Source organism: Phyllopteryx taeniolatus, chromosome 5, assembly GCF_024500385.1.
Source record: "Phyllopteryx taeniolatus isolate TA_2022b chromosome 5, UOR_Ptae_1.2, whole genome shotgun sequence".
Taxonomy (NCBI): Eukaryota; Metazoa; Chordata; class Actinopteri; order Syngnathiformes; family Syngnathidae; genus Phyllopteryx; species Phyllopteryx taeniolatus.
This window is the reverse complement of record NC_084506.1, coordinates 31979621-32004060: the sequence shown is the minus strand read 5'-3', so window position 1 is coordinate 32004060 and position 24440 is coordinate 31979621. Positions and strand designations below refer to the sequence as shown.

The window sequence follows — 24440 nt, the reverse complement described above, 5'->3', positions numbered from 1 at the left end:
TATTTAATGTGCAATTTCACTAGTACCTTCAAAAAGTTTAATATACAGTAGGGGGAAATAATTATTTGATCCCTGCTGAATTTGTTCGCAAAGAAATGAACAATCTGATTTGTTGATCATGGTGTTAGACAAAATATCAGTTGTTATAAAATGTCCATTTTATTGAGTGAAAGAATGATTTGATCGCCAAGCAAAACACAAGTTAGTAGCCGGTGGCAAGCACGACGATGAGATGTTTCTTGTTCATCTCAGGGAGGATTTTGGCCCACTCGAAACGGCGATGCTTCTCAGAGGAAACTCGTGGTGGCTAAAGCGTGAGGCAGCTCCACTTCCTGTTGTTTACCTTTGTTGCATGTGGGAACTCTACTGTAGTGGAAAATCGAAATAAGAATACACGATGCATACAAATAAATATTTTGGACTAGCTGACCTTGTCCCATCAGTTGAGAGTCATTGCTTTTCAGAAACCTTCTCAATTCTTTAGGTTTTCTGGAACCTTGTTGCCCTGGCAATACCTTTTTGGGTCATTGACACGCTGGAAGACCCAAACATGACTCATTTTGGTGTTTTATCTAAGATTGCCAATAAATAAAATGACCCTATGTATTTTATAAAGGAACTTAAAGCCGGATTTAGAATGTCTTCTGAATATTGTGAATGCACAGTTGAATAATCACCTTCCAACTGTAATATGTGTACTAATGTTTTATTAATAACATTACCTTGAAACAAAAGAGACAAAAAATAATTGTTTGTCGGCATTTGTTGAACAGACAAAGTTATTGTGTTTCTATTCACATTCATCTTCAGAGTCAGCAACAATGATCATCTCATGGCTCCTTGTTGATTGTTGACATTGCGAACAAGACCTGGCAGTGACAAAAGTCTTTCTAAGGTTTTTCTTTGATTCCTAGGTGGGCACCGTGGCGGTGGCAGCGTTCCCTCCGTCTCCCTTCCAGTCCAAATAGGAGAAGAAAGCATTGACACCGTAAGCCGCCGTCACCACTGCGGCAAAAAACTGCACAGGCGGAGAAACAACATGGCTGAGAGACATCGACGGCAAACTCGAGTCGTTACGACCGCCAGACAAAGGTCGTCACGGTCACGCTCTGTTTGGTGTGCACGTCCTTGTCATATGAAGGATTGTAAGCTTTAACGTCGCACTAATGGGCCTTTAACTTGTCACATGCCACAGATAACCCTTTTTTATAATACAGAGGCCAAGGCTGTGTGTGTGAGACTGAAAAACTGCACACAGCTCGTATTTCCACACCATGACTATATTTGAGGAGCAAATACGTACATAATACATCTTTTCCCTCATCTGTTCTCTCTCTAGCTGTTGTCATCTCAGGAGCGTTACGATTCACAGTATGCTTATGATGGTGAAAAAACAAACAAATGCCTGCAATAAAACACTAATCACTAAGTCAATATCACCTTAAGGTGCCTTTGAGACTTCCGCATTTCACGCCCCCCCAAAATCTGAGATTTTTTTCAATGAACTTCATATTCATTGGATTAAGTCAATGTTATGCTGTCAGACATAATGGTTTATGGCACATCGATCAAGCTCCCATGCTTACACAAATACAACACGATTCACTTAGCAAGACTTATTGTACTGGAATGTTTGCAAAATGTTGGGCCACTTATAACAAGACAACAAGTGATAGCGAGACTATTGTCTAAAGTGTCTTGATTGATTAAATAATTGATTTGGAGGTTTATCCCAATAGTTTTGGTGTGAGCCTTCATCAGAACGCCTTGTGTCCTCGTGTACTGCATGTGCGTGCGCGAGGTGCACTCACAGCGGCGGCGGCCATGTGTCCAAAGAAGTAGCTGGAGGAGAAGGCCTGAACAGATGCGGCATTGGCCAGGAAAGCAGTCAGATAGAGGAGCGTGGCTACTGCGTGGTACGCCATCACCTGGCAAAGGAAACATCGCAGAAATGTACTGTAACATTGTCACAATCTCCTTTCTAATCCCCGTTTTTATTTGACAACATACCCATTGTTTTGTTTCAGTGGCAGCTTTTGCGGCTTCGCCGATGATTTCTACGTACCGTGAGCGGCCAGGGCACAGCGGTGAGTCTCCTCCGGGCACCGAAGAGGTTCACGGAGAAGAGGATGCCGGTGAGAAGCCAGAACGTGATGGCCACAAACAGCACCCAGCCGTTGGCCGGCGCCCACATGTAAGGCGCGCTGGCGATCAGCGCCCAGTGGAGCAGCCCCCAAACCTCGACAGGTCAAACACACGCAAGACGTCAAGTGATGCGACAACCTATCGTCGCATCATATTACATTCGATATTTGATGCAAATCAATGTTCCTTCAGATTTATGAGTTCATTATGTTATGAACCCCCTCAACTTTAAAATGTTGTTCCTCCCCAGAACTTGCAAAAATGTATCATTCATTGTCATAACATCAACAAGTGTTTACGTGCAAATGAATGCAGAAGGCAGGAAAAAAGCAGGCCGCTTGCCAAGAAAATGTGAGGCAATACCAAATGATCATTAACATTTAGAGGGGTCATTCAGAGAGCGGATGACTGCGTGTCAGCCTATTCAATTGGCGCAGTTCGATCTTTTATAGACAGCCATCTTTAGTGTATCGTCAGGGTAGAACATTCATCTGTGGCTGGGTCATTTTTGGTAGCACATCTCATGACATTGGACTGGTGTACTTTATAATGTGTCTGGAGGTATTTAGTTACATATATGATATCATAAAACACCAGGTTAACACAAGTTAATGATTTATGCGGCGAGCACGTGAACGATCGCACGCTCCACAGTGGCGCTGGGTTGAAAAAAAAACGGCGTCGAAAAGCCCCAAACTGCTCGCAAAGAGGCCGAAGGAGTCCGGCTTTCGCTTCGGCCGGAGCCGATAAAGGCAAATGTTCAACAGTCACGTCCTCTACAGCCTGCGCTTTAAACATGGCCCGCACACCCACTTCTAGTGTTACCGAGTGATTATCCAAGGAGGCGACGCTGCTCAAACAGTGGGTCACATGTCCACCGTCCAAACATGTACAGTATCGTGCGACCACGGTGACCCACATCGATCGTTCCTCGTCACATTAGTCTTTTTCACGAGAGATCATCAGGAAATAATCAAATGTCACGTAATTGCTCTGAAAATGATTATTTGCTACAATTCATATATCTTTGCTCATCTATTTACGCCAGTGTCACATGGGGCTCTGTTTTGGTGAATTTGATCAGGACGCAGGCAGACAGATGAAGACATATTGAAGCCGCGTTTATCATTCTGTATTCAATACGGGTACCCGCTCACATTGCCCGCTGCCACGCCAGCCAGGTGAAGGCAGTGACGATGCACCACTCACGCGCGGACCGCTGCTATTACACACTGTCCTCTTCCGCACAATGATTCCTCTGTTGACGCTGTCATTACGCAACATTTCAAGGGAATGAGAGGAGCCGCTTTGACTGGCGGGGAATGAAGTCAGCTGTAAACCCCTAACCCTAAACGCTGCCACAAATATGCGCCTTGGCTCAATAAAAGTTGGAAAACGCTGACCTACGCAACAATTCTGTGCTGCATGTCATTCAAAACACAATTATACAATACACAACAACTAACTTAAAACCTTAACATGATGTTAGTGGGCTGTTCTGCTCTCTGCTGACACACATTCCACTTCCCACCGCACCGGGAAAGACTTTGTAACTTTATACTGCTCCTCTGTTATCTTCTTTTGCTGATGTCACATCATGTGGCTTTGCCATTAACTCGACCCGACAATAAATGTACAGCGCAGCCTTTAAAAGTCGAACGTCACCCAGATCAAACGATCACGGGGTGGGGTGGGCTCATTTAATCCCAAAAGATGGACCGCCGTCATGGATAAAGGCCTCCCTCACGTCAGCTTAGTTAAGAGCGCTTCGAAGGGTTTTCTTTGGTGCTTTTTCTTTGGCCTTTTTGGGGGCGCCCCATAACATGGACTGCCACTGTAAAATGTTGCTGTTTGTCACACATAATTTCAATCCCCCGCCCCGACTTTTGACACTCAAAACGGGAAAACAAAGGATGATGTGAACCATCCGAAGCACTCACTATTTGAGCCATCATGAGGACCGAGGGCATGCTCCTGATAAAAGACACGTCCATGCTCGCGGTGACATTAGCTGCCAGCCCTCTGAGGCTGTTGGTCCTCTGCTGATTGTTCTGGGAACCAGTCTCCGTGGTAACCTTGGATGGGAAGTCTGCCATGATTGGCTGGATAGATAAAAAAAAAAAAAACCAAAACAACAAAAAAAGAGGTCTCCAGTGGGAAAAGTAAAAAGAAGCCCAACAGACTAAAAGCCAAATACGCCGCCAAAAAAGCACATATCAGGATTTGCAGTGAAAATTCCACGATCTGATATTGCGTACCTGCGTCTGAGTCACGCACGCACACTTGCACGTACAGTGCCATCCTCCAGCTGTCTGCCACTGTCTCCTACTTCCATGACTCCTCCCACGTGAGCTCCCGAGGCCTCGCCACCTGTTAATATTTGAAAAGTGGGAGGAGACCAGGCCAAGGGGAAACACGGCGGCAGTTCAGACAATTTTGCACGGCACTCCATGGCCCGACAGGATACATAATCCATGTGTGCAATGTCTATGTACCGTTCAGGGTCACAGGGATGCTTGAGTCTATCCCATCTGACCCAGGGTGACTTTGGTGGGGTACACCCTGGATTGAGCAGGATTATGCAAACATTAGCAAACCGATTTTAGTTGATAGAAGCTAACACAAGGTCACTGAAGAACCCATTCAATTTGGATGCAGATCTGGTTAAAGGTGCGCTACAAACACGAAGGCGTGATGCGCCACTATTTTATCTTCACTTTTGTTGTTTGGTGGAATTCTGTGATTAACAGCCTAGTGGCATATGTTTTTAAACGAGGAATCTAATGATCGTGCTAAAGACTTTTGCACTGTTACAAAATGTTTGTTTCGCTTGTAACATAATTTAATACTCCGACTCGTGTATTCATTCATCAAATAATAGTCTCAAAGAATAGTAGCCTTTGTCAAAACAAAGGACCTCACTTCTTTTTCTCTTTCAAAAAAATGATTTCTGAAATTCTCTTCATAGGGCACTTACTGAAATACATATACTTGAAAAAAATCTGCATTTTTTAGTATTATTTGAATAGTAATAGTAATAATAATAATAATATTAATAATAATAATAATGATAATACTTTTTAATGATAATACTTTTGTATGTGTGTGTACTCGACCGGTGTTATATTACTGGCGGTATTGTCTGTAATTAATTGTCTGTAATTAATTTCGTCAATAAGAGTCGAGAGGTTGGATTGAGTTCACATCTAACCAATTACGGTTTCATAAAAAAAAAAAAAAATGTCTCTGTCAGAAGTGGGATTCGAACCCACGCCTCCAGGGGAGACTGCGACCTGAACGCAGCGCCTTAGACCGCTCGGCCATCCTGACATATACAGTGTGGTGAGAAAAGTCATATTACATAGGTGCATGTAGTACATGCACCTATGTTTGCATTGGACGTAATTTCCGGATATATATAATATTGGGCCTTGAACGTGTACCTCCGTAACAGACAGTTAGACGAAGCAGGCGGAAGCATTTTAGTTTTTCAAAAAGCTGGACTTTGTCTCCCTCTGCTGGAGAATATTAACATTGCAACTATGCTGTCCACACAGAAACGAGCTCGGATAAAAAACATAATTTGGACATGAACGATTTGTTGGTGAATAAATAATTCTCACCAACATATCCCATGATTAAAATAATATTCGCTGCATATAGAATAATTTAATGAACATGTAGGAGCAGAATTTATGTGGGTCCCTCGGTACATAGTGGACCTAAAAAAAAAATGTATTGAAAATATTATAATAATGATAATAATGAATTACACCTCCAAACCGATTTTCTAGACACTCAAAGACGCTTTATAAATTGAGATAAATAAATAAATAATAATAATAAATACAATTTTAATTTGAATGCCAAGCAAAGGGACTCAACCCCAAACCTGACCCATGTAAATGTGAAAATTGTTAATAATACTAACACAATGGAAAGGCTTGTTTGGATTTTAAAACATTTTTGAATGAATGAACAATTTTAAATTGTAATTTTTATGCCACAGGGTCAAAGTAAAACCTGAGTTAGCTGTATAGGCAGTGTTTTAAGTCACACTTTAAATATTCTTAAGTGTAATAATATAAAGCAAAGTAACCACCGTTCAGTTCAAACAATAAATCACTCTTCAAACTAAGTGTCTCCTAAATTAATTAACATGCGGCGGCCTGCTGGTGGACGTAATAAAAGTTGGATGATTAATGGCACTTGAACAATGTGCCACGTATGCCCACTCTTCATACACTTGTTCATGTTGACCAATGAGTCTGTGTGAGTTTAAGAGATGAATGTGAGTGGCTGGCTGGTTTCATTCATTCAAGGGTCCAAAAGCACGTATTAACTGAGTAATGAGGCATTTGCCACATGGCTGACACAAATATCCGCGTTTGCTAACCTGTGGGCCTCTAGTTGAGTTTATTTGACCCTTTGGGGCCACCGTAGTTCTTGCGTGTGATGGGCATTGCAGTGGGGGAAAAAAAAAAAGGCCTTAAAGACCTCTTGGCTGGCTATGCTCATGACATTCATTCATTCATCTTCACACCACCGAGAAGAGTGTTGTTCACAAACCTGCCAAATTTGAATGAATGACACACAAAAATTGGCAAGTATATGAAATCAGGCTTCAAAATGGCGAAAAATGGAGACATTCTCTTCGCTCTCACGATGCACTGAAAACACGCCTCGCTAAACCGTCGGCTATGAATCAAACACGTTCATACGTCGTCCAGCATATGCCTACATGTATGTACGTATTTTGGAATCTGAATTCACTTTACAGGCTCTTTTAAACGGGTTGTAGACAGGAAAAGCAAAACTTCATTTCCGAGATATAACGGAAAATATCGCTGGCTTCTCTTCAATAAAGGTCAACATGGAAAACACTCCAAGTGATCCGTTCAAGAAACATTTTCTTTATTAAAAGAATCTTGAGCAAATCTTTCATTTCAGGTTTACACGCGCACACACAATCAGAGAATCGTGCACACATTTTGGGTAAAAATCAAGCATCGAAAAATACATTTTGATTTGGAATACATACGCATACGATGCTACTGGAGTGATGAATTTTCAAACTTCTCGTTCAGTGATTAATTTTACGAGTGAATGGACAAAAGATATGTGAATTAGGAGCATCAAAAGTTTTTCGGTGATACTTTTACTTGTGTTTCATATGCCAGCCGAAAATATAAATGTGAATTCTGTGGTCCTTTTCTCAGAAGGGGGCACACCGAAGCCTAGATAACAACCACTGTCGCGGCCCCCTTGACGTCCATGAGGCGGTCCGAGTCGAAATCGACCAGGAGTTTCCTCACGCCGCTCCGCACGGGGGAGAAGTTGAGCTTGACGCGCACTTTCTGGCCTGGACCGATGTCACCGCTGAAAGAGAAGCAGATGAAGGGTTCACGCGTTAGGGATGGAGCGATCGGAACGAAGTCGTTGCTCGCCGGGTCTGTCCTCACTTCATCTTGACCTCGGTCGGGGACACCAGGCCGGCCCCCTCCACGGTGAAAACGCCCCTCTTCAATGGCACCGGCAGAGGGTTGGTAAAGGAGATGGAGCCTGTTAATGTTTGGTGTATCACAGCCGTACCGGGAAGCTGCACGAGGACAATTGAACAAAGTCGTGTCAGAGAGCCAGAGCCGCCCAAGCTCACCAAGGGATGCAGACTGTCAGCCTTCGCTCACCTCGACAAGGACTTCAGGCAAACTGAGTGGGATTCTCGCCGTGACCATGTCGGGTTCGTTGTCTCCCTGAACCTCCAGGAGCGCCATCACCTTCACCACATTGTTTTCAGAAACACACTTGGCGTAGTCGTCGTAGCGCACACGCAGCACCTCCTTGTGAACTGGAGACGCAACAGCACAAACAGTCGAGCACACAAATCGAAAAATGAGGAGCATGGAGAAGACGCGAACAGCGAACACGTGGTCAACGGCCAACCAGGCTGCGGACGTCGACTCCTTGATCACGCCACGCAAACGTACAGATGTTACCTTCTCTTTTATTATCATTTACTATCTTTTTACATTTCGATTTTACAATAGAGCGACCAACCTTTGTGGGCCGGCACACTGACGTTCTTGGTTTGTCTCTCCAACTCCCCTCGGACCCGACAGTTGTACGTTACCCCCGTGGCCAGCGTGGTCAGACGAGCGTGAACTTCTGCTCCTCCTTCGTTCTTCAACTGCAAGCGAAATCAGTTCGATTAGGTTTCCTGAGAAACAACAGTTGCCCCAAATATGTGCGACCTATAAACCACAGCGCTGTGCAAGCAACCTCGGCTCTCATTAGAACATATCACCGCCGTAAAAAATGCTAAGGAGACTACAGATTTGTTTTCAATGGCGTACGATAACTAATTATAGCGTTCCCGAGGCTGCTTGACAAACAACATCCATTTCCAATTGTACCCCAAATCATGTCATCGCTGAGGCGTTTCCCATTTCCCATCTCCAATGTGAAAGTGACGAGAGACGTTTTTGCACAGTGCTGCGAATGTATCATGAGCACATTCATTCTTTTGTCACTGTGTGAGCACCCCATACCTGAACAACGACGTCAAAGTCTGATCCGAATACAGGTTGTGCGTGTTTGATGGTCATCTGCAGTTTGCCTGGTTTTGTCATGTCGGTGGACGTCTCTCTGGCTGGTCGTCCCGCCTTCTCGTACACTTCTCGCTCTTTTTTGGAGCCTGAAGAAGTAAAAAAGAAGACGTTAATTAGCCTTTTAAAACCAAAGCATGGCGTAAGGCGAAGGGAACGGACGACACCATCGACTGGTCGCTAGTCCATCAGAGGGACTGGGAATGAATCCCACGCCAGCTGCATGGTTAGCTTCACTGAACTCATTGAGTTACTGTATATCCCCATGAAATCTATCCTGAAGCACCATGTACAAAGACAACTACGTTCAAGTCATGTTACAGTAGTTAGAAAATAGCTCATTGGTTGAGTAAAGGTTACCCCTGGCGATGCGGTTCACGAACCTTCTGGATGCTTGTAGTGTAAAGTCACATCTTCTCTGTTGTTGCTGAAAACACTTTTGGTGCTGATGTTAATGCCGACACTGTCCTGGAACACTCGGATCTGTAACATTATGGCTCGTCGTTCGTTTCCAATGAAATACACGCAGTCCAAGGTTTGAAGGATGAACGTCGGCTCACCTTCTGACGTCGGCCGTCTCTTCGCACGATCCAGTGGATGATGTCAGCGTTCACCTCAGCAAATATAAACGGAGCGTCGTACTTGACGCCCAGATTTCCCTCCTTGATGGCCGTGACAGGACACGGACCACAGCAGAACTCCCCTGAGAAGCAAAACGGCATAATGACATTTTGCAGCTAGAATTTGCTTACATTTGCAGATTTTGGCGCGCGTCTCGAGACTTGTGCGAGCTGTCACGCTAGCTTATCAACCGCATGTGTTTGATGGTAGTCTGAGCTAGCTAAAGGTTTTTTGTCAAAGGCAAGTTCCCCAATGTTACATCCAGAAGCTTCCATTACTCAAACAAGGTCGGAGAGATAATAAAGAGTTGGAATGTACCGTCACTCAATTCTTGAGGAGTTGGGTCCAAAACCTGCCAGCCATCATTTCCCTGCGGAAGATCCGCTCTCTTCATCCAGGACTCGACCCAACAGTGGAAATTCCTAACATAGCAGGTTGTGAGAAATGTGATGATGAATAATGTGACGTCAGAGAAGGACATCATTTTCATTTGGACTTGCTACCGACCAGCTGCTGTCGGACCTTCCTCTTGTATCAAGGCTCTCCATTTTTTCATTAAACAGGAAGTCAACAGAAAGGTTTCCATCAGTGTCATGGGCTGAAGCAAAGTTGGTAATGTGACGTGTTGGGATGCCCAGGCAACGCAGTACTGGAAAGAACACACAACAGGACTCTTTATCACACACAGGGTGACACCCCCAAATAAAAAGGACATGAAATGTATGACATCGTGACTGACCCCCAAAGGCAAATGTCCCAAATTTGAAGTGAGTAGTGTATATTAAGTCACTAGTGGCCCTATTTCTCGCAACGGTGTGAGAGGTCTGGATAGTTAGAGATGTTCCAAAGGCTCACCTGTGCACCCAACGGCAGCGTAGACCCAACACTGGCCGTATTTGACCGGCCGGGCTCTGCCGTCGCTCCACTTTTGGAGGATCGGAACGCTGCTGGTCCATTTGGAAGGCGAGACTCCGTCAGTGTACGGCTCCTGCCAACGGCCGACCAACACGCCCCGGTCACCGTTGGAGTTCACCTGGGCACGCGTACTCAACGGTTAGTGCATAAGCACGAGAAGAAAACGAAAGTCAAGGAGAGGAGCTCATTTTGGGCTGGAGGCAGTGTACACCCCGAACAGGTTGCCAACCAATTGCAGGGCCGTAAACTGAAAAGTGGGTCTTTAATGTTGTCATCACCATGGCAGAGATGATCCTGCCGACGTAGACGGGGTCCCATCTTTGCTTCATGTCCTTCTCTGAGTTTCTCAAGGCATCGTTGGAGTTGTCCAGGATTTCAAAACAGATGTCCATAACATTTTCCTCAAACTGTGACAGAGAAACAAAGACGATGGATGAAGAATTTCCCCGTCACACTGGGAATGGGTGACGCTCTTGTTTGTGTGGTCTGGTTACATTCTGACACTCTCACTTGAGAAGCTTTCGCTATCCGACAACAACAATTTATGATGAGGCTGACAGCCTCTGCTATCACACAGCTGCGGCAATTCACACGTCGGTTGTCTACACACGCAAACGTACCTGTCCAAAATGCCAATGGCGGCTGCTGATGTAGTCCGAGCTGCCCACGTATATGATACCGTGCTCATTCATGATATACTCCTGGAGGAGCTTCTCGTCGGGGAGGTACACAGCATCATCTATGGCACGCATAGAAATTCGAAACATCGTCATTTGACTTAGCGAGAGAAAGATAAGCTAGGTAAACCACCACATGCTTAATTTTTTTTTTACCTCTGCACCATGGGTTGTAAAGCAGGTGGAATTTTATCTTATCGTTCTTCTCCAGAACGTGTCCACCGGGTGACGTCACCAACACGTCCAGACAGTAATGGCCGATGATGGCGTCCGCCGGGCTGTGGAGAGTCAACAGCACTTGGCCCTGGGCTACCTCCTCTGCAAACCACCAAGCGTCCTTGCTGCGGCTGCCCTTCTCAACCTTGATCACCACCTCGTCTCGCTTACCTAAACACACAACAAATGAGAAATGATGTAACATTCATTTATCAAGTGCCTGGATTGGGCCCACATCTATTGGGTTGAAAACACAGATTTGAACATTTTGGAGCTTGACACCAAAGAAACCACCGAGATCCCACTTATGACAACAGCTGACACGCAACCCTTGTATTATATGAGGAACATTCGAATATCATGATATAAGGCTATCATTGGCTATTCTGGAGCATATCCATGTACAGTAAGTACATGTTGAGCTAATATCTGAGCATTGTGATGATGAACATCAGTGCTATTGCAGTGAATACTACAAGTAATGTTTTACTCTGTCTTAATCCTTCAGGACTTCTCATTAATTAGAACTATCAGCCTCCTTCAGGATCACCACTTTACTCACCGAGGTGCAAAGCCAAAGCCAGCTGGTTTGGGCGGAGGGCAGACTCGGAGCACCGCGCCGAGATGGCGAAGGGCTGACCCCGACGCACAATCAAGCGCTTCCAATCGATCTCCCCGCTATGGTGAGCCAAGTTGTTCTCGCGACATTTCGGGTCCACATCCTTAATGCAACCTAACGATAGACAAAAGCAAGGATCACTTTACATCACATTACATTTCATGAGCTAGATAGATAGATAGATAGATAGATAGATAGATAGATAGATAGATAGATAGATAGATAGATAGATAGATAGATAGATAGATAGATAGATAGATAGATAGATAGATAGATAGATAGATAGATAGATAGATAGATAGATAGATAGACTCACTCCTGTAGTTTGCCATCGTCTTATCAAAAGGTTGTGTCTTCAAATATCTTCACACACTTGTCTCGGTGCGCATCACTGTCTGCTATTTATACAGGCAAAGACCAACCCTCCCACGATGACACTTGCCCTTGAAGCACAGTTGCAACCCGCTGCCCCCCAAGTGACCTCTAACCCTCACTTCCCAAAAGGACTCCTCTTCCAGAATCTGCACGTCCGCGTGTGTTTACACTGCGATCGTCTAAAACGCGTCGCTCGCTGTCTCTTTTTTGGGACACACACTGGGCTCTTTGTTGACGCATGCTTTTCAAGGGTGGTCTGTAATTTATTGTGTATTTCTTTGCAAAGATTGAGGCCATTGACACTGAGTTTCCATGAAGAGTGGTCGTCTTCCAGTCAGCATCTTCACTTTTGAATGGGGTCAATGATCACTATGTTGCGGTGCTGCACTTGCGCCAATGGAAAACATCCCACAATTGTACACATTCCGGCAGAGGGTAATTGACAACTGGGTCAATGGTACTGACATTAACGTATGGGTGTCCTGCAGGGTGCCTTACAATTTTGTAGTGCTGGTTTGTATGACAAATTGTTTTGCTTCATGCAGCTGACAAAAAAAAAGCAATTTTCATTTACATTCACTCTGTAATATAGACCGTGGTGCTATTTTTTACTCTTATTTTTTCATAATATTATTTCACTAGTAATACCAGGCGGCACGGTGAACGACTGGTTAGAGCGTCTGCCTCACAGTTCTGAGGACCGGGGTTCAATCCCCGGTCCCGCCTGTGTGGAGTTTGCATGTTCTCCCCGCGCCTGCGTGGGTTTTCTCCCGGCCACTCCGCTTTCCTCCCACATTCCAAAGACATGCATTCATTGGAGACTCTAAATTGCCCGTAGGTGTGAATGTGAGTGCGAATGGTTGTTTGTTTGTATGTGCCCTGCGATTGGCTGGCAACCAGTTCAGGGTGTACCCCGCCTCCTGCCCGATGGTAGCTGGATGATAGTGAGGAGAAGCGGCTCACAAAATGGATGGATGAATTTTTTTTTCCATTTGCCTCTATACCAATGTATAATGCGCACTACTGACTTTTGACAATTTGGGGGGGGATAAAATGCGCATTATACACGAGAAATTAGGGTAATAATAATCATGCATTTCACTTATATAGCGCTTTTCCAGACACTCAAAGACGCTTTACAATTCCTACATTATTCATTCAAATCCGAGTTTGCATGTTCTTCCCTGTGCAATTGTGGGTTTTGATGAATGAATATTGTTATACATTCATTTTCTTCCACTTATCCTTAGCCTTAGCTTGTATGTCGTGTTCACATCCATGATTCATGATGAAACTCAGTTGCATGAGTTTGATGAAACTATCAATGCTTATCATTTTGATTTGACCTCTACCACTGGGCCTTAACTGCCTCTTCTCGTAAAGGTTTCTCAATATTTACTCTGGAATGAGTCAAAAACAGTTGCATTGGGCTTTTTTTATTTTTTATTTTTTTTAACTTTAAACTTCAGGGTCATCGTTTCATTGCCAAGTTTCATCATGTATCGGACTGCTTTGTATTTTGCATTCATTTAGCACACATTTCGGATTGCCTTATTTTACACATACACCGTATCAGAGTGCAAACTTGGTCATTATTTCCTTCATCGCCCTGACAAACCAAAATGCATTTTTCTCACTTTTACAAACCCCAATTTCAATGAAGTTGGGATGTGTAACAAAAATAAATAAAAACAGCATACAATGATTTTCAAATCCTTTTCAACGTATAGTCAAGTGAATACACTGCAAAGACAAAATATTTCATGTTCAAACTGATAAACTTCATTTCTTTTTTGCAAATATTCACTCATTTTGAATTTGATGCCTGAAGCACGTTCCAAAAAAGCTGGGACAGAGACATGTTTACCACTGTGTTACATCACCTTTTTTTTGAACAACATTCAATAAACGTTTGGGAACTGAGGACGCTAATTGTTGAAACTTTGTAGGTGGAATTCTTTCCCATTCTTGCTCGATGTACAGCTTCAGCTGTTCAACAGTCCGGGGTCTCCGTTATCTTATTTTGCGCTTTATAATGCGCCACACATTTTCAATGGGAGACAGGTCTGGACTGCAGGCAGGCCAGTCTAGTACTCGCACCCTTTTACTACAAAACACAGTTGTTCTAACAAGGGCGCCCCTGAAAAGACGTTGCTTGGATGGCAGCATATGTCGCTCCAAAACCTGTATGTACCTTTCAGCATTGATGTTGCTTTCACAGATGTGCAAATTCCCATGGGCACTAACACATTCCCATACTGTCACAGATGCTGGCTCTTAAACTTTTCTTAAATCATTGAATTCTGTTTTCATTTAAGTTTTTACACGATGTGTCAACTTCGTTGGAATTGGGGCTTCTACAAAACGGAGCGGGCTGACACATCGCAGGTGATTAACGCAAGCAGCCGGCCGGTCCATAACTCAAGAGACTGTCAGTGTAGTGCACATTTGTCGCTGCTGTGCTATAATGATGCCAATTACTGACACAGTGTTTTGTGAGCAAGCTATACCAGCAAGCTATTAGTCACTATTCCCCTACATTCACTATGAACAGATTCACTATGCAATGGACACTCACCATTCTCAGGGGGAATAATGTACAAAACAAACATTTTTAAAATATATAATTGCCGATATCAAGTTCCAACGCTAAATTTACCCCAAACTATGATCCCAAAACACTTTGATATCATTTCAAACTCATCTTACAACATTAGTCTTAAAAAATGTTTACAGATGATTTGATGTTGGAAAATGCCATTTACTACTTTCCAATGAGTCATTTTTTATTCAGTTTGACTCAGTAATACACCGTTAGTCTCATTTTCTCAATTAAATACACATACAAAAAGGGTGGTACGGCGTTTGAGTCGTTTGCACATAAGCCTCACAATTGTTAGGTTGGGGCTTCAAATTCCGGCTCCAACTCCCTGGTGAGGATAAGGGGCATCGCAATTGGATGGAAAGATACATCCCAAACGACTATTCGTCTTTAGCTGGGCACTTCCTGTACCTTATGTTGAGCAGCTAGCTGTTACCAGCTGATCCGCTGTTGACTTCCACCACTGACAATAGCAAGCCGGGCTTTTTTTTATGGTTCATCTCGACGACTTTACCGCCCCCGCTGTTTTCGGCACGATGATTGACTGCCAGCTATCAGCTGGTTTCCATCACTCGCAACTTCATCACTAACATGGCGCCTTAGTTCGGGTTTGACAGAAAGAGTCAAATATGACATGGATAGGTGCAAGTTGGTACGCTTTCGAGTGAATAAGCAGGTGGAGTTCACTGTTGATTTGCGGATGGGCCAGGGTTGACTGTAGTTCCCTTTGTGAGAATTTTGTTCTGTGATGCATTTGTGTAATAATCTGACATACGCATGAATGTCTCATTTTGCCACAACCCCTGTTTTGCAGAAATCGGATGCGTGGATTGGAAACGAATTAAATGAAACCAATGACTCCCACTGAAGGTTTTGACCTTCCTCTGAGTCAGTCAGGCCAAAAGAAACCTCCCACACATATCTTCGGTTATGGACCAGAAATAGATTGTGCAATTTCTACATGTAAAAAGCAACACCCTTCTCAGTGTGTGTGTTACACCCAGCAACTCATACTGCATGTCGATCGCATCCCGAATGTGCTGGAAATGGGAACGCACTTTTAACACACGCAGACCAGCCACAGCATCAGGCACACCTGCATAGTTCAATGCAAAAGCTGTCATCAATATTTGATTGGAGTCGGCGGGGAAATAAGGACATTGTATTAGTCGAGTCTAGAAGAGACGAATGCATGGTTTGTTATCAATATTGCTGTTATCAGCGAATCTTGGAGATGTTGAGTAGGTGAAAGAAGGCTGTTGAATGTCGTGAATGTCGGCAGTCAAGGAGAGAGTGACATCATTAAATCCTATAGGTTGACATCTAGTGCTTCACTAGTAGTAGTAGTAGTAGTAGTAGTGCGCACGTGTCAACGAGTACAGTTTTGCCTCACTTGTAGCGTAGTTGTTTTACTGGTGCACAATAGTTGTTCTACAAGTACGCAAAAAATGTCATACAGTAGTGGAAAAAAAACAGGGCGGCCCCCCCCCCCATGCCCACGGGTCCTGGGATGATCGTTCCCATTTCCCATTTCCCATTTGTCTGCCCACTTGGGCGGCCATGCGTGCAGCGGACACATCGCCAAACACAAATATGTCGAAAGTGCACGATGGTTGACTGTTATTTCTCGAGAATTGTCAATGTGAAATGTCCCGGATGAGCGTTCCTGTCCTCTACTTCGGAATGGTGACACAGTCATGTGTCAGCGAAACAAAAAAGCTCTTTGACTGACTTCCCACCAAAGTGCTAACAGAGTCTCGCATTGGTGAGGAAGTCACGCACACCCGCACACCCGCACACCGACACGAAAGGAAGTACACGCTTTTTCCTCCATATGCATATAAACGAACGAGTTCTCCAAATGAGTCATCGACGTCCATAGCATGGTCAGGATTTAGTCTATACAGTATGATGATAGCATACATATTAGATATGCACTATTTGCATGAAGGAGTCTTATAGTCTTATCATTGTTTTTTCTCTTCTTTCAAAAAAAAATCTTTGTTTTTATTACAACTGACCGTTATTCACATTTGTCATTTCATACTTTCTAGACAAAAACTGTTTACATGTTGAAACATGAAGTTTACACACATGGCTACCGGCGCGTTAGTCCAAGTGTGATTTAAAAAGAAATAGTATTCATGCTACAATCATAATGTGTTCAAATTCAAGTAATGAATTTTGAAGCGAGCGGGACCAAACACTTACACATAAAATTCAGATTTGTATGATGTTTATTTCCAAATTTTTAAATCATAAATAACTTTTTGTAAATAGTACGCTATGCGTGGCTGTTTCAGCATGGGAGACATGTAGCCACATAAAACCAATAAAAAACTGCATAAAGAAATTCGATAAATTCGCTTTTTTGTGTGTGTCTTTACCATTATATGAAAATGGTCCATATCACTTCCTCGTTGTAAAGCCGCTGCTTGTGGTTGGCTCTCTCTGGTCAGGTGCTATAATCTCAAACATGACATCATTTCCCAAATATAACTGAAGCACCACCTTGTGGTGCAAAATCTTAGCTTTTCTGAAATTTGGAAAACTTTATAGACTCCTAGTTACACTTAACGTATAACTTTGACTTTCGATGAGTTTCATCGATAATTTTAGACTTTTTTAAGGAACATTCAATTACTCTTATCTCGTGAGTCATATGAAGCGATAGTCTATTGTGCACATTTGTCATTAGGTCAACATGGTATCACGTTTTCCACGTTACACACATATACAATACGTGTATTTGCTACTATATATTTAAATTCATAATGTAACAGAAATTATATAACGTACTCGTTCACATTTGATCATTTTGTTGGTTATCAGTTTACTATTTGTGTGAAGAAGAAATATGTGGTTAATTGCAAAATAATGACCTATGGTTTGAATCCACTTTTTAGAGGACACAACCAAGTGTCCAGTTGCAGTTATTCAAATTTAAGAAAAGTGATCAAAATGTAATCAAATGTAATTAGTTATACTACTTGAAAAAGTAATTGAAAAAGTTACACTCTTTAACATTTTCTACAGGATAACTTGTCATTGTAACCAACTGTATTTAGTATAGTCTTATCGCCAAAGCCCCTCATTTTACATTCATAAGGCTCGGTTAGAATAAACAAATTCTGCAAACACTAGTTATTGAGTCCACTCAGGACAGACCAACATGCTCTTGATGAATGAGTTAAGTGATCATAATGGAGTCAAGCAAATAAGTACCCAAGGGGGAACGTTCACAAACCCTGCAAGAATTTACAACACCAAGAAATGTCATTTCAAGTGAATTGTTTTATCTTTACAAAAATACTCAGATGAACAATTGACTTCCCAACAGATACAGTAGTAAAAATAAGGTCACTTCAGTCACGTTTCAAGTACAATATATTATTTACAAAATATTTTGTGAACCAGAAAAAATGAATACATTAAAAAAAACAAAAAATTTCAAATAGGAAACATGCATCTCAAAGTTAGCTTTAGTGCAAAAATGCATTTCCCCAATGAATGGGCAAAGTGATTTTTTTTTTTTAACACGTGCATTTCAATCTTTTCATAAACGTTTTTGGTAAGTGGCATTTTAACAGTAAACAATAAAACAAATAGATTCTTTACTTGAATATGCAGTGAATAGCTGAACACAAGCTTGCATTCTTGCAAAAACATTGCCACCAGAATAACTACCTTTTTATGATATATAAACTTATTTTTAGCAAATTCTTTGTCACTAAAGAAAGTAACAATAAATTTGACTGAACAGCGAATGGGTAATAAGACACACAGAAGCATGAACGAGTTATGATCCCGAGTTATTGGTGAACATATTTGCATTCTCGTGCACTTAAGGCCATAACAAACGGATCGATGCGTGATTGCGCAACGACACAAAGCTGAAACGTGGCGTGCCAAGCGTCCTCGGAGTTCACTGCGACAAACGGAGCAGCGCTGCGGCGACGCAGGCCAAACCGACAAAGGCTGAGAGGACGTTCCTCAGTCTAGACTCCAGGTCATCTTCCTCGAAGAATTCTGCAAAGCCGTCCTGATGAGGAAAAAGATAGAAGAGGACGATAAGTCGGGGAGTTCGGAAATCACAGAGGACACGTTTGGCGCATTGCTCACCCAAGCGTTGTGCTGCACGAGCCAGGTGCGCTGGTGTGACAGCAGGTAGGTGGAGACCTCCTGGGCCACCAGCTCCACACAGCTCTCCCGCCGCTTCTCCTTCAAGGCCCGAGACACCACGGCGGCGAAAGCTACCAGGCTGGCGACGCGACCCCAGTTGGTAGTCCCGTCTCCAAACAGAATCCTGGCCACCTCGCTGACGAACGCCATGTCGTGCCCTCTCCCGTCCAATGCCAGTTGGCTGATGATGCCTTGAAGACAGATGCAAGCAGGCAACAAAACGTTACGTAGCCTAGCAAGCTAGTAAACATGCCGACATTCTGTTGAATCATGCGCTAAAGCGTTGGACAACATTGGTTCGTGCGCGTGAATGAATGCTGAGGGGCGGCAAGCACGGCAGGTGATGCGCCGGTCACAATACCCAACCCTATTGGTCGACGTCAAGGTGCGCCGTCGGAGAGCTGTCGTTGATATGTCACACTACGCGGAAGATTCAAAAAATAAATAAATCGAACATTCGAGACTTTTCATTTTGCCGTCGGTGAGCTATCGTAGAGCCAAATCATCGGTCGTGGACTATGTCACACTACAAGACGTTTTGTCGTTCCCGACCAAATATGTCGGGCCGATCGAGGGAATCGGCTGCCGATCGATGGCTAATCGGGCCGATATCGGGGCGAACGTCCTGTAGTCTGACCCAGGCATTAGATTACACTGACAAAACGGTTTCAAATAACTCCAAAGAGCAAGACGTTGAAATACAACCCTCGTGCATCATCTGTACAAATTATGCCGTTTTTTTTTGTTCTTGTTGACTTTGATGTCTTTCATCTGAGACAAAGACTTGAGACTTGAGGGCTGAAATTTTCGCTGGAGACTTTGAACGAAACTTTAAAATTTCGAAATTTTTAGACATAGGAGCTGCTAATTGACATACGCAAGAGTCAAAATTTGAATATTTTGTCTCATTGACTTGTTATGAATCCTATTTTTCGATATACACCAGATGGCGCCAGAGATCAGGTCATTATTTTTCTTGCACAGCCCTGCAGCAGACGACTTCACACACAGCTATGATTTCACACATTTTATGCCACCAAAAAAATATGTTGGCGAGTTGGGGATTGTTATACGAGTTGTATGTGCGTGTATGTTTGTGTGCGCGGGTTTAACGGGACCAGTCTGACAAAACATGTTTTTAATTTTTTTAGTTTTACTTCCCCAAGGTACTTATAAAGTATTCGTGTGCAGATGTGAATACATTGTGTGCCTGTGAAATTCAACATTTCTGACCTAAGCTCTTCTGCAAATTCAAGCGTTATCATCTGAAAACGTGCACTTCAATTGGTCGAGAGATGCGCTTTCATGAACTTTATTCAGCGCGTATTCGCGTGCGTGTGCACATGCGTGTGGATCAAAGAAGGTCCTGGCCTAAATTTAAAAATTGTTGTTGTTTTCAATTTATCGTTTGAGGGCCTTCACGTCCACTAAAAGCTCATCAGTCCGGCGAGCTCACTTTCACTCCAACAGCCGTGCCTGAGACTGCATTTTTTTTCCCAACAAGGACATTTTGAAGTCAATCCAGGACATGACCAACATGCAAGGCTGCAGGTCAGTCCCTGGTTAAAGTATATCTGTCATATGTTGGGTTATATGACTTATTGACTCATTCATGGCTCTAATTACCTCATATAAAATGTTCCACATGTACAGCATATTGAAAGTTATGGTCATAATACTGCTTTTATTGCCCATAGAGGCCATAAAATATATATATATATATATATTGATATGACTTATATTTAACAGCCTGAACCATGTTGTGTCTCCAAATGGCTCCTCGTTATGTACTGTGCTTCTGATGCACGACGGTTAAAAGGAGAGAGGGCATCCACATACCATTGTATCTGATGCTGTGTTTGTCTACGAGTCCGGCCACGACCCTTTTCATCGTCGACTGGGCTTTGCTTTGGATCCAAGTAGCCGTGGTCAACCCGGTAAAGTCACTGAGAAAGCGGCCGATAAGTCGCCTTGTGTCGGTGCGCAGGACGTCGGGGTCGGCGGGGGTCCGGAGCTGCGGCGGCGGCTGCGGCGGGCCTTCAGGGCGACGTTTCACCTCCGGTTGGGCGCCGGGTCCCGGCTTCGGCGAGTCGCGGGTACCCACCTTGGCGTTAACGGCTGCGGCCGGCTGCGGCTGCGGCTGCGGCTGCGGCTGCGGGAACGCGACGCCTTCCAGGACCGCGTTTGGAGGCAACATTAACGTGGCCGTGATTCCAAGCTTGGAGTTCCGCCACATCAAGCGTCTCGTCGTCGGCATCGTATCGGTGGGCGCTCGGTAACGGCAAGATGTTCAGCGTTCCTACAAGCAAGATTTGATCTGTAGACTGGACCAGCACATATTCACATCAAAGGACAATTCACAGTCGTCAGTTTATCAAAGGAGCATTTTTTGTCCAATCGGGCAGTGTACTTGACCACATTTGATGACGTGCGCAAAAGTGGCCTCCTCCTACTTGGTGCGTTTCTTTTTTCCACCCGCTGGGGGGCGGCAGGACCCGTCAATTGACAAGTTTACGTGCTTCACGTTGTACGCGTACGCAATCTGCGCGTGACTTCCGGGATTTTCTCGAGTCAGACCAACCAAGTCATAACGATTATATTATAAGTAGAGACTATACAAAGGAAAAAAAGTCTGTACAACAAATACAGAACATAGAAGTAACGGAAGATACGAATTTCTACGTTTCAGAGTTTCAACATAAAAAAGTATTTAAGATATTGCATCATAATCACTTGGCGGAATGATATGTTTATTGTCTGTGTTTCAGGGGGACATTTTTACGTGCTGGACCTATTCACATGCTGCGCGTCTACCGCTAAACCAGCAAAAGCATGCCTGTTGACACCAGACGACTACGCGGTCCAGAAGTTTCCCAAAGCCCGTCTCAGTTCGCGTGCAAGCCGGCGGCAGTGTTGCCATCGCACGGCCCCCGAGCAGACGGCCGGCAGCGGGACCAGGTGGACGTCCGGCCCGTTTTCGTCAGGTGCGGCCTGGTGAGCCAGGCTAAGGGCTCCGCGTACATGGAGGCTGGAGACACCAAGTTGATGTGCTGCGTTTACGGTCCCAGAGAAACAGAGCGTAAAGATGAAACCGATATGAAGTGTGGAAGGTACTCTCTTTTTATTCCATGTTAACTTTATATTGTATTTGCAAAGTTCTCCATTGCGGAACGGATAAAGGCCATCTTGCAAAACGAGGTGGACTTGATTGGTATCAACTTAGCAGCCCACTTAACTTTTCAAAACAGAATATTTGTATTGAATTTGTCTTGAAGTGGAATCACAGTTATCCTTTGCTCTTTGCAGAGATTTTGAGTGCCGCCATTTTTGGGGAACGTGTTCAAAATGTTTTGTGTTTATGACAGGAGACCCTAATTGAGCTCTTCAACATAAAAAAAAAACTGTGTCGCAAATTTGATTATTTTTCTCATAGATTCAATTCCATTCTAGATGGTTTACTTCATTTGAGATAGAATAGCAAAGATTAGGATAGAACTTTATTGTCACTGTCACAGGGACAACGAAAATTAGTTAGGCAACGCACTTTGCATTGTTCAGGTTAAAAAAAAAAAAAAAAAAAAAAGACATTGTTTTGTCTAGCAACGTTTGATCCATATACACAGTCAGCATGTCGTAATAGAGTTTGGCATGCCTGCTTAACAGTTCTGATGTTCAGGGTACCAGATTCAGCTCCATGGATGTTTGCGCCATACTTGTTTCCTTCAGGTACTCTGGGACAAATTGGTATAGAGGATGAAGACACACTCAAACCATTTGGAGGATGCCCAGTGAAATGTTGTGGTTGTCAACAATGCATGTTTACACTACTTATTATCTGTATGCTAAATAGAAAAATCTTGACATTGATTCCAACTATGTGGTGGTTATTATTTAGAGGATCTCCAACAAAAGTGTTGATCTTTTTGCAACCAGGTTGACAACAGACATGCGGTTTGCTCCATTCTCGTGCCTGGAGAGAGGCTCCTGGATTCAAGGGAGTCAGGACAAGGACTTCTCCCTGATGCTGCACGAAAGTCTGCAGCCCGCCTTGTGCCTTCACAAATACCCCCGCTCACAGATAGAGGTCAACGTGATGGTTCTAGAAAACAGTGGCTCAGTTGTGGCACACGCCGTCACCTGCGCTTCCCTCGCTCTCGCAGACGCGGGTATTGAAATGTACGACCTGGTGCTCGGCTGCGCCATCCGCCAGGACGGGGCCTCGTACGTGGTCGACCCGACGTACGCGGAGGAAAATGGCAGCGGCGACAGTCAGGGAAGACTGACTCTTGCCTTCCTCCCCTGCTTGAACCAGATTTCTGGGCTGCAGTCTGACGGAGAAATGACCGAAGAGACTCTGTCTGCTGGGGTGCGCACCTGTATTGAGGGCTGCTATAAGATCTATCCAGTCATCCAACAAGCTCTGGCTAAGGCAGTTCGGCGGGTGGCTCCCCCACCATCAGAAAGCTGACTGAGTTAGTTGTTTTCTGGGTCAATATCACTATAAAGTGCCTTCGGTGTCCTCATCAGACTCGCTCGGTAATCATAAACATGTGGCGCAATAATGAAACGGAGGTCTTATGAGAGTATATGTGGGCAAACATTTGCACATATACCAACCAGTACGGTGATAAGTCTCTGAAGTTGTCTTTTATTCATTTTGTTCCCTATTGGATGCGCATGAGTTTGGCATGTCCCACGCACTGCTAACCACAGTGTGTATGTAATAAACGGTTAAACGATACTACATCCGTATTGTAAGGTATCTGATAAAACGAGTCATTTTGCTCGTTGTATTTTCATAATTGGATATTTTGCATGCATTACTGAAACTGAGCTCCACCCTGTCGTCGTCGGGTAACTAACTGCTCTTTAAGAAGTTGTTTTCAGCGATATTACGGCAAGCGTTTCAACTTTCTTCAACGGACACTGAAACCGTGGCTATTTCCAGAATCCATTTTTACACTCTGTTGAGCTCAACATGTCCGCTCTGTCATAGTGAAATATCACTTCATGTAAAAACCTTTCAGAAATTCCCCAAATATGGATCGTGAAATGGGGACGTCCCAAAGGCACCTTATGGTAATATTGACTGTTCTATAATATAACAATCCATTATACTTGCATTTAACTTACAGCTGTGTGCTCATTAAAAGTGTTTCCCCCCCCCCCTTTTTCTTTCTTTCTTTCTTTCTTTCTTTCTTTCTTTCTTTTTTGGATAGTTTGTATTTTCCAACATCACGAGGCTTGGTAACGAGATTGCAAGTAGGCTTTTTGTATTTCTGTGCGGTGAAGCACTCCAAATGTCATTTCGGGCTTTGATTTTTAACTGGAATAGCATTTGAGCCCAGCATGTCAAACTCGCTTGCACGTCTGCCTCAAAGTTCGGAGGTCCGAGGTTGGTCTCTCGGCTGCCGTTTCCTGTTTGGAGTTTGCTAGCTTTCCTTGCACCTGCATGGGTTTTGTGCGGGGCACGCCAAAAAGCC

At 43.8% G+C, this 24440-nt stretch overlaps 4 protein-coding genes, 1 long non-coding RNA gene and 1 other non-coding gene across 7 annotated transcripts; 2 read left to right on the top strand and 4 right to left on the bottom strand.

The window, feature by feature from the left end:
• Positions 1-136: 136 nt before the first annotated feature.
• On the bottom strand, positions 137-4525 carry pllp (plasmolipin). Its single transcript, XM_061774936.1, has 5 exons — positions 4404-4525; positions 4086-4247; positions 2066-2239; positions 1812-1928; positions 137-1018 (listed from the first exon to the last, which is right to left on the bottom strand). The coding sequence occupies exons 2-5, from the start codon at positions 4239-4241 to the stop codon at positions 911-913; spliced, it is 555 nt and encodes a 184-aa protein (XP_061630920.1). The 5' UTR covers positions 4242-4247; positions 4404-4525; the 3' UTR covers positions 137-910.
• An 867-nt stretch (positions 4526-5392) lies between these two features.
• On the bottom strand, positions 5393-5475 carry trnal-cag (transfer RNA leucine (anticodon CAG)). The gene has a single exon. It is a non-coding gene; the product is annotated as a tRNA-Leu (tRNA).
• A 1563-nt stretch (positions 5476-7038) lies between these two features.
• tgm2l (transglutaminase 2, like) lies at positions 7039-12242 on the bottom strand. The gene is made up of 15 exons (XM_061774932.1): positions 12115-12242; positions 11742-11912; positions 11120-11350; positions 10907-11025; positions 10565-10693; positions 10227-10404; positions 9879-10020; positions 9690-9793; positions 9311-9453; positions 9134-9233; positions 8694-8839; positions 8203-8332; positions 7833-7993; positions 7608-7744; positions 7039-7524 (listed from the first exon to the last, which is right to left on the bottom strand). Exons 1-15 carry the CDS (start codon positions 12128-12130, stop codon positions 7383-7385), a joined length of 2049 nt encoding a protein of 682 aa, XP_061630916.1. The 5' UTR covers positions 12131-12242; the 3' UTR covers positions 7039-7382.
• On the top strand, positions 11358-12339 carry LOC133478648 (uncharacterized). Its single transcript, XR_009788730.1, has 3 exons — positions 11358-11585; positions 11688-11862; positions 12209-12339. It is a non-coding gene; the product is annotated as an uncharacterized LOC133478648 (long non-coding RNA).
• Positions 12340-18051: 5712 nt separating this feature from the next.
• LOC133478643 (induced myeloid leukemia cell differentiation protein Mcl-1 homolog) lies at positions 18052-21425 on the bottom strand. The gene is made up of 3 exons (XM_061774931.1): positions 20797-21425; positions 18898-19148; positions 18052-18817 (listed from the first exon to the last, which is right to left on the bottom strand). The coding sequence occupies exons 1-3, from the start codon at positions 21212-21214 to the stop codon at positions 18701-18703; spliced, it is 786 nt and encodes a 261-aa protein (XP_061630915.1). The 5' UTR covers positions 21215-21425; the 3' UTR covers positions 18052-18700.
• Positions 21426-21482: 57 nt separating this feature from the next.
• On the top strand, positions 21483-24122 carry exosc6 (exosome component 6). Of its 2 annotated transcripts, XM_061774929.1 has the most exons (3): positions 21483-21663; positions 21726-22067; positions 22891-24122. In XM_061774929.1, exons 2-3 carry the CDS (start codon positions 21790-21792, stop codon positions 23423-23425), a joined length of 813 nt encoding a protein of 270 aa, XP_061630913.1. In that variant the 5' UTR covers positions 21483-21663; positions 21726-21789; the 3' UTR covers positions 23426-24122. The 2 variants fall into 2 exon arrangements, with proteins under 2 accessions (XP_061630913.1, XP_061630914.1); XM_061774930.1 differs by lacking the exon at positions 21483-21663 and having other exon boundaries at positions 21703-22067.
• Positions 24123-24440: the final 318 nt, after the last annotated feature.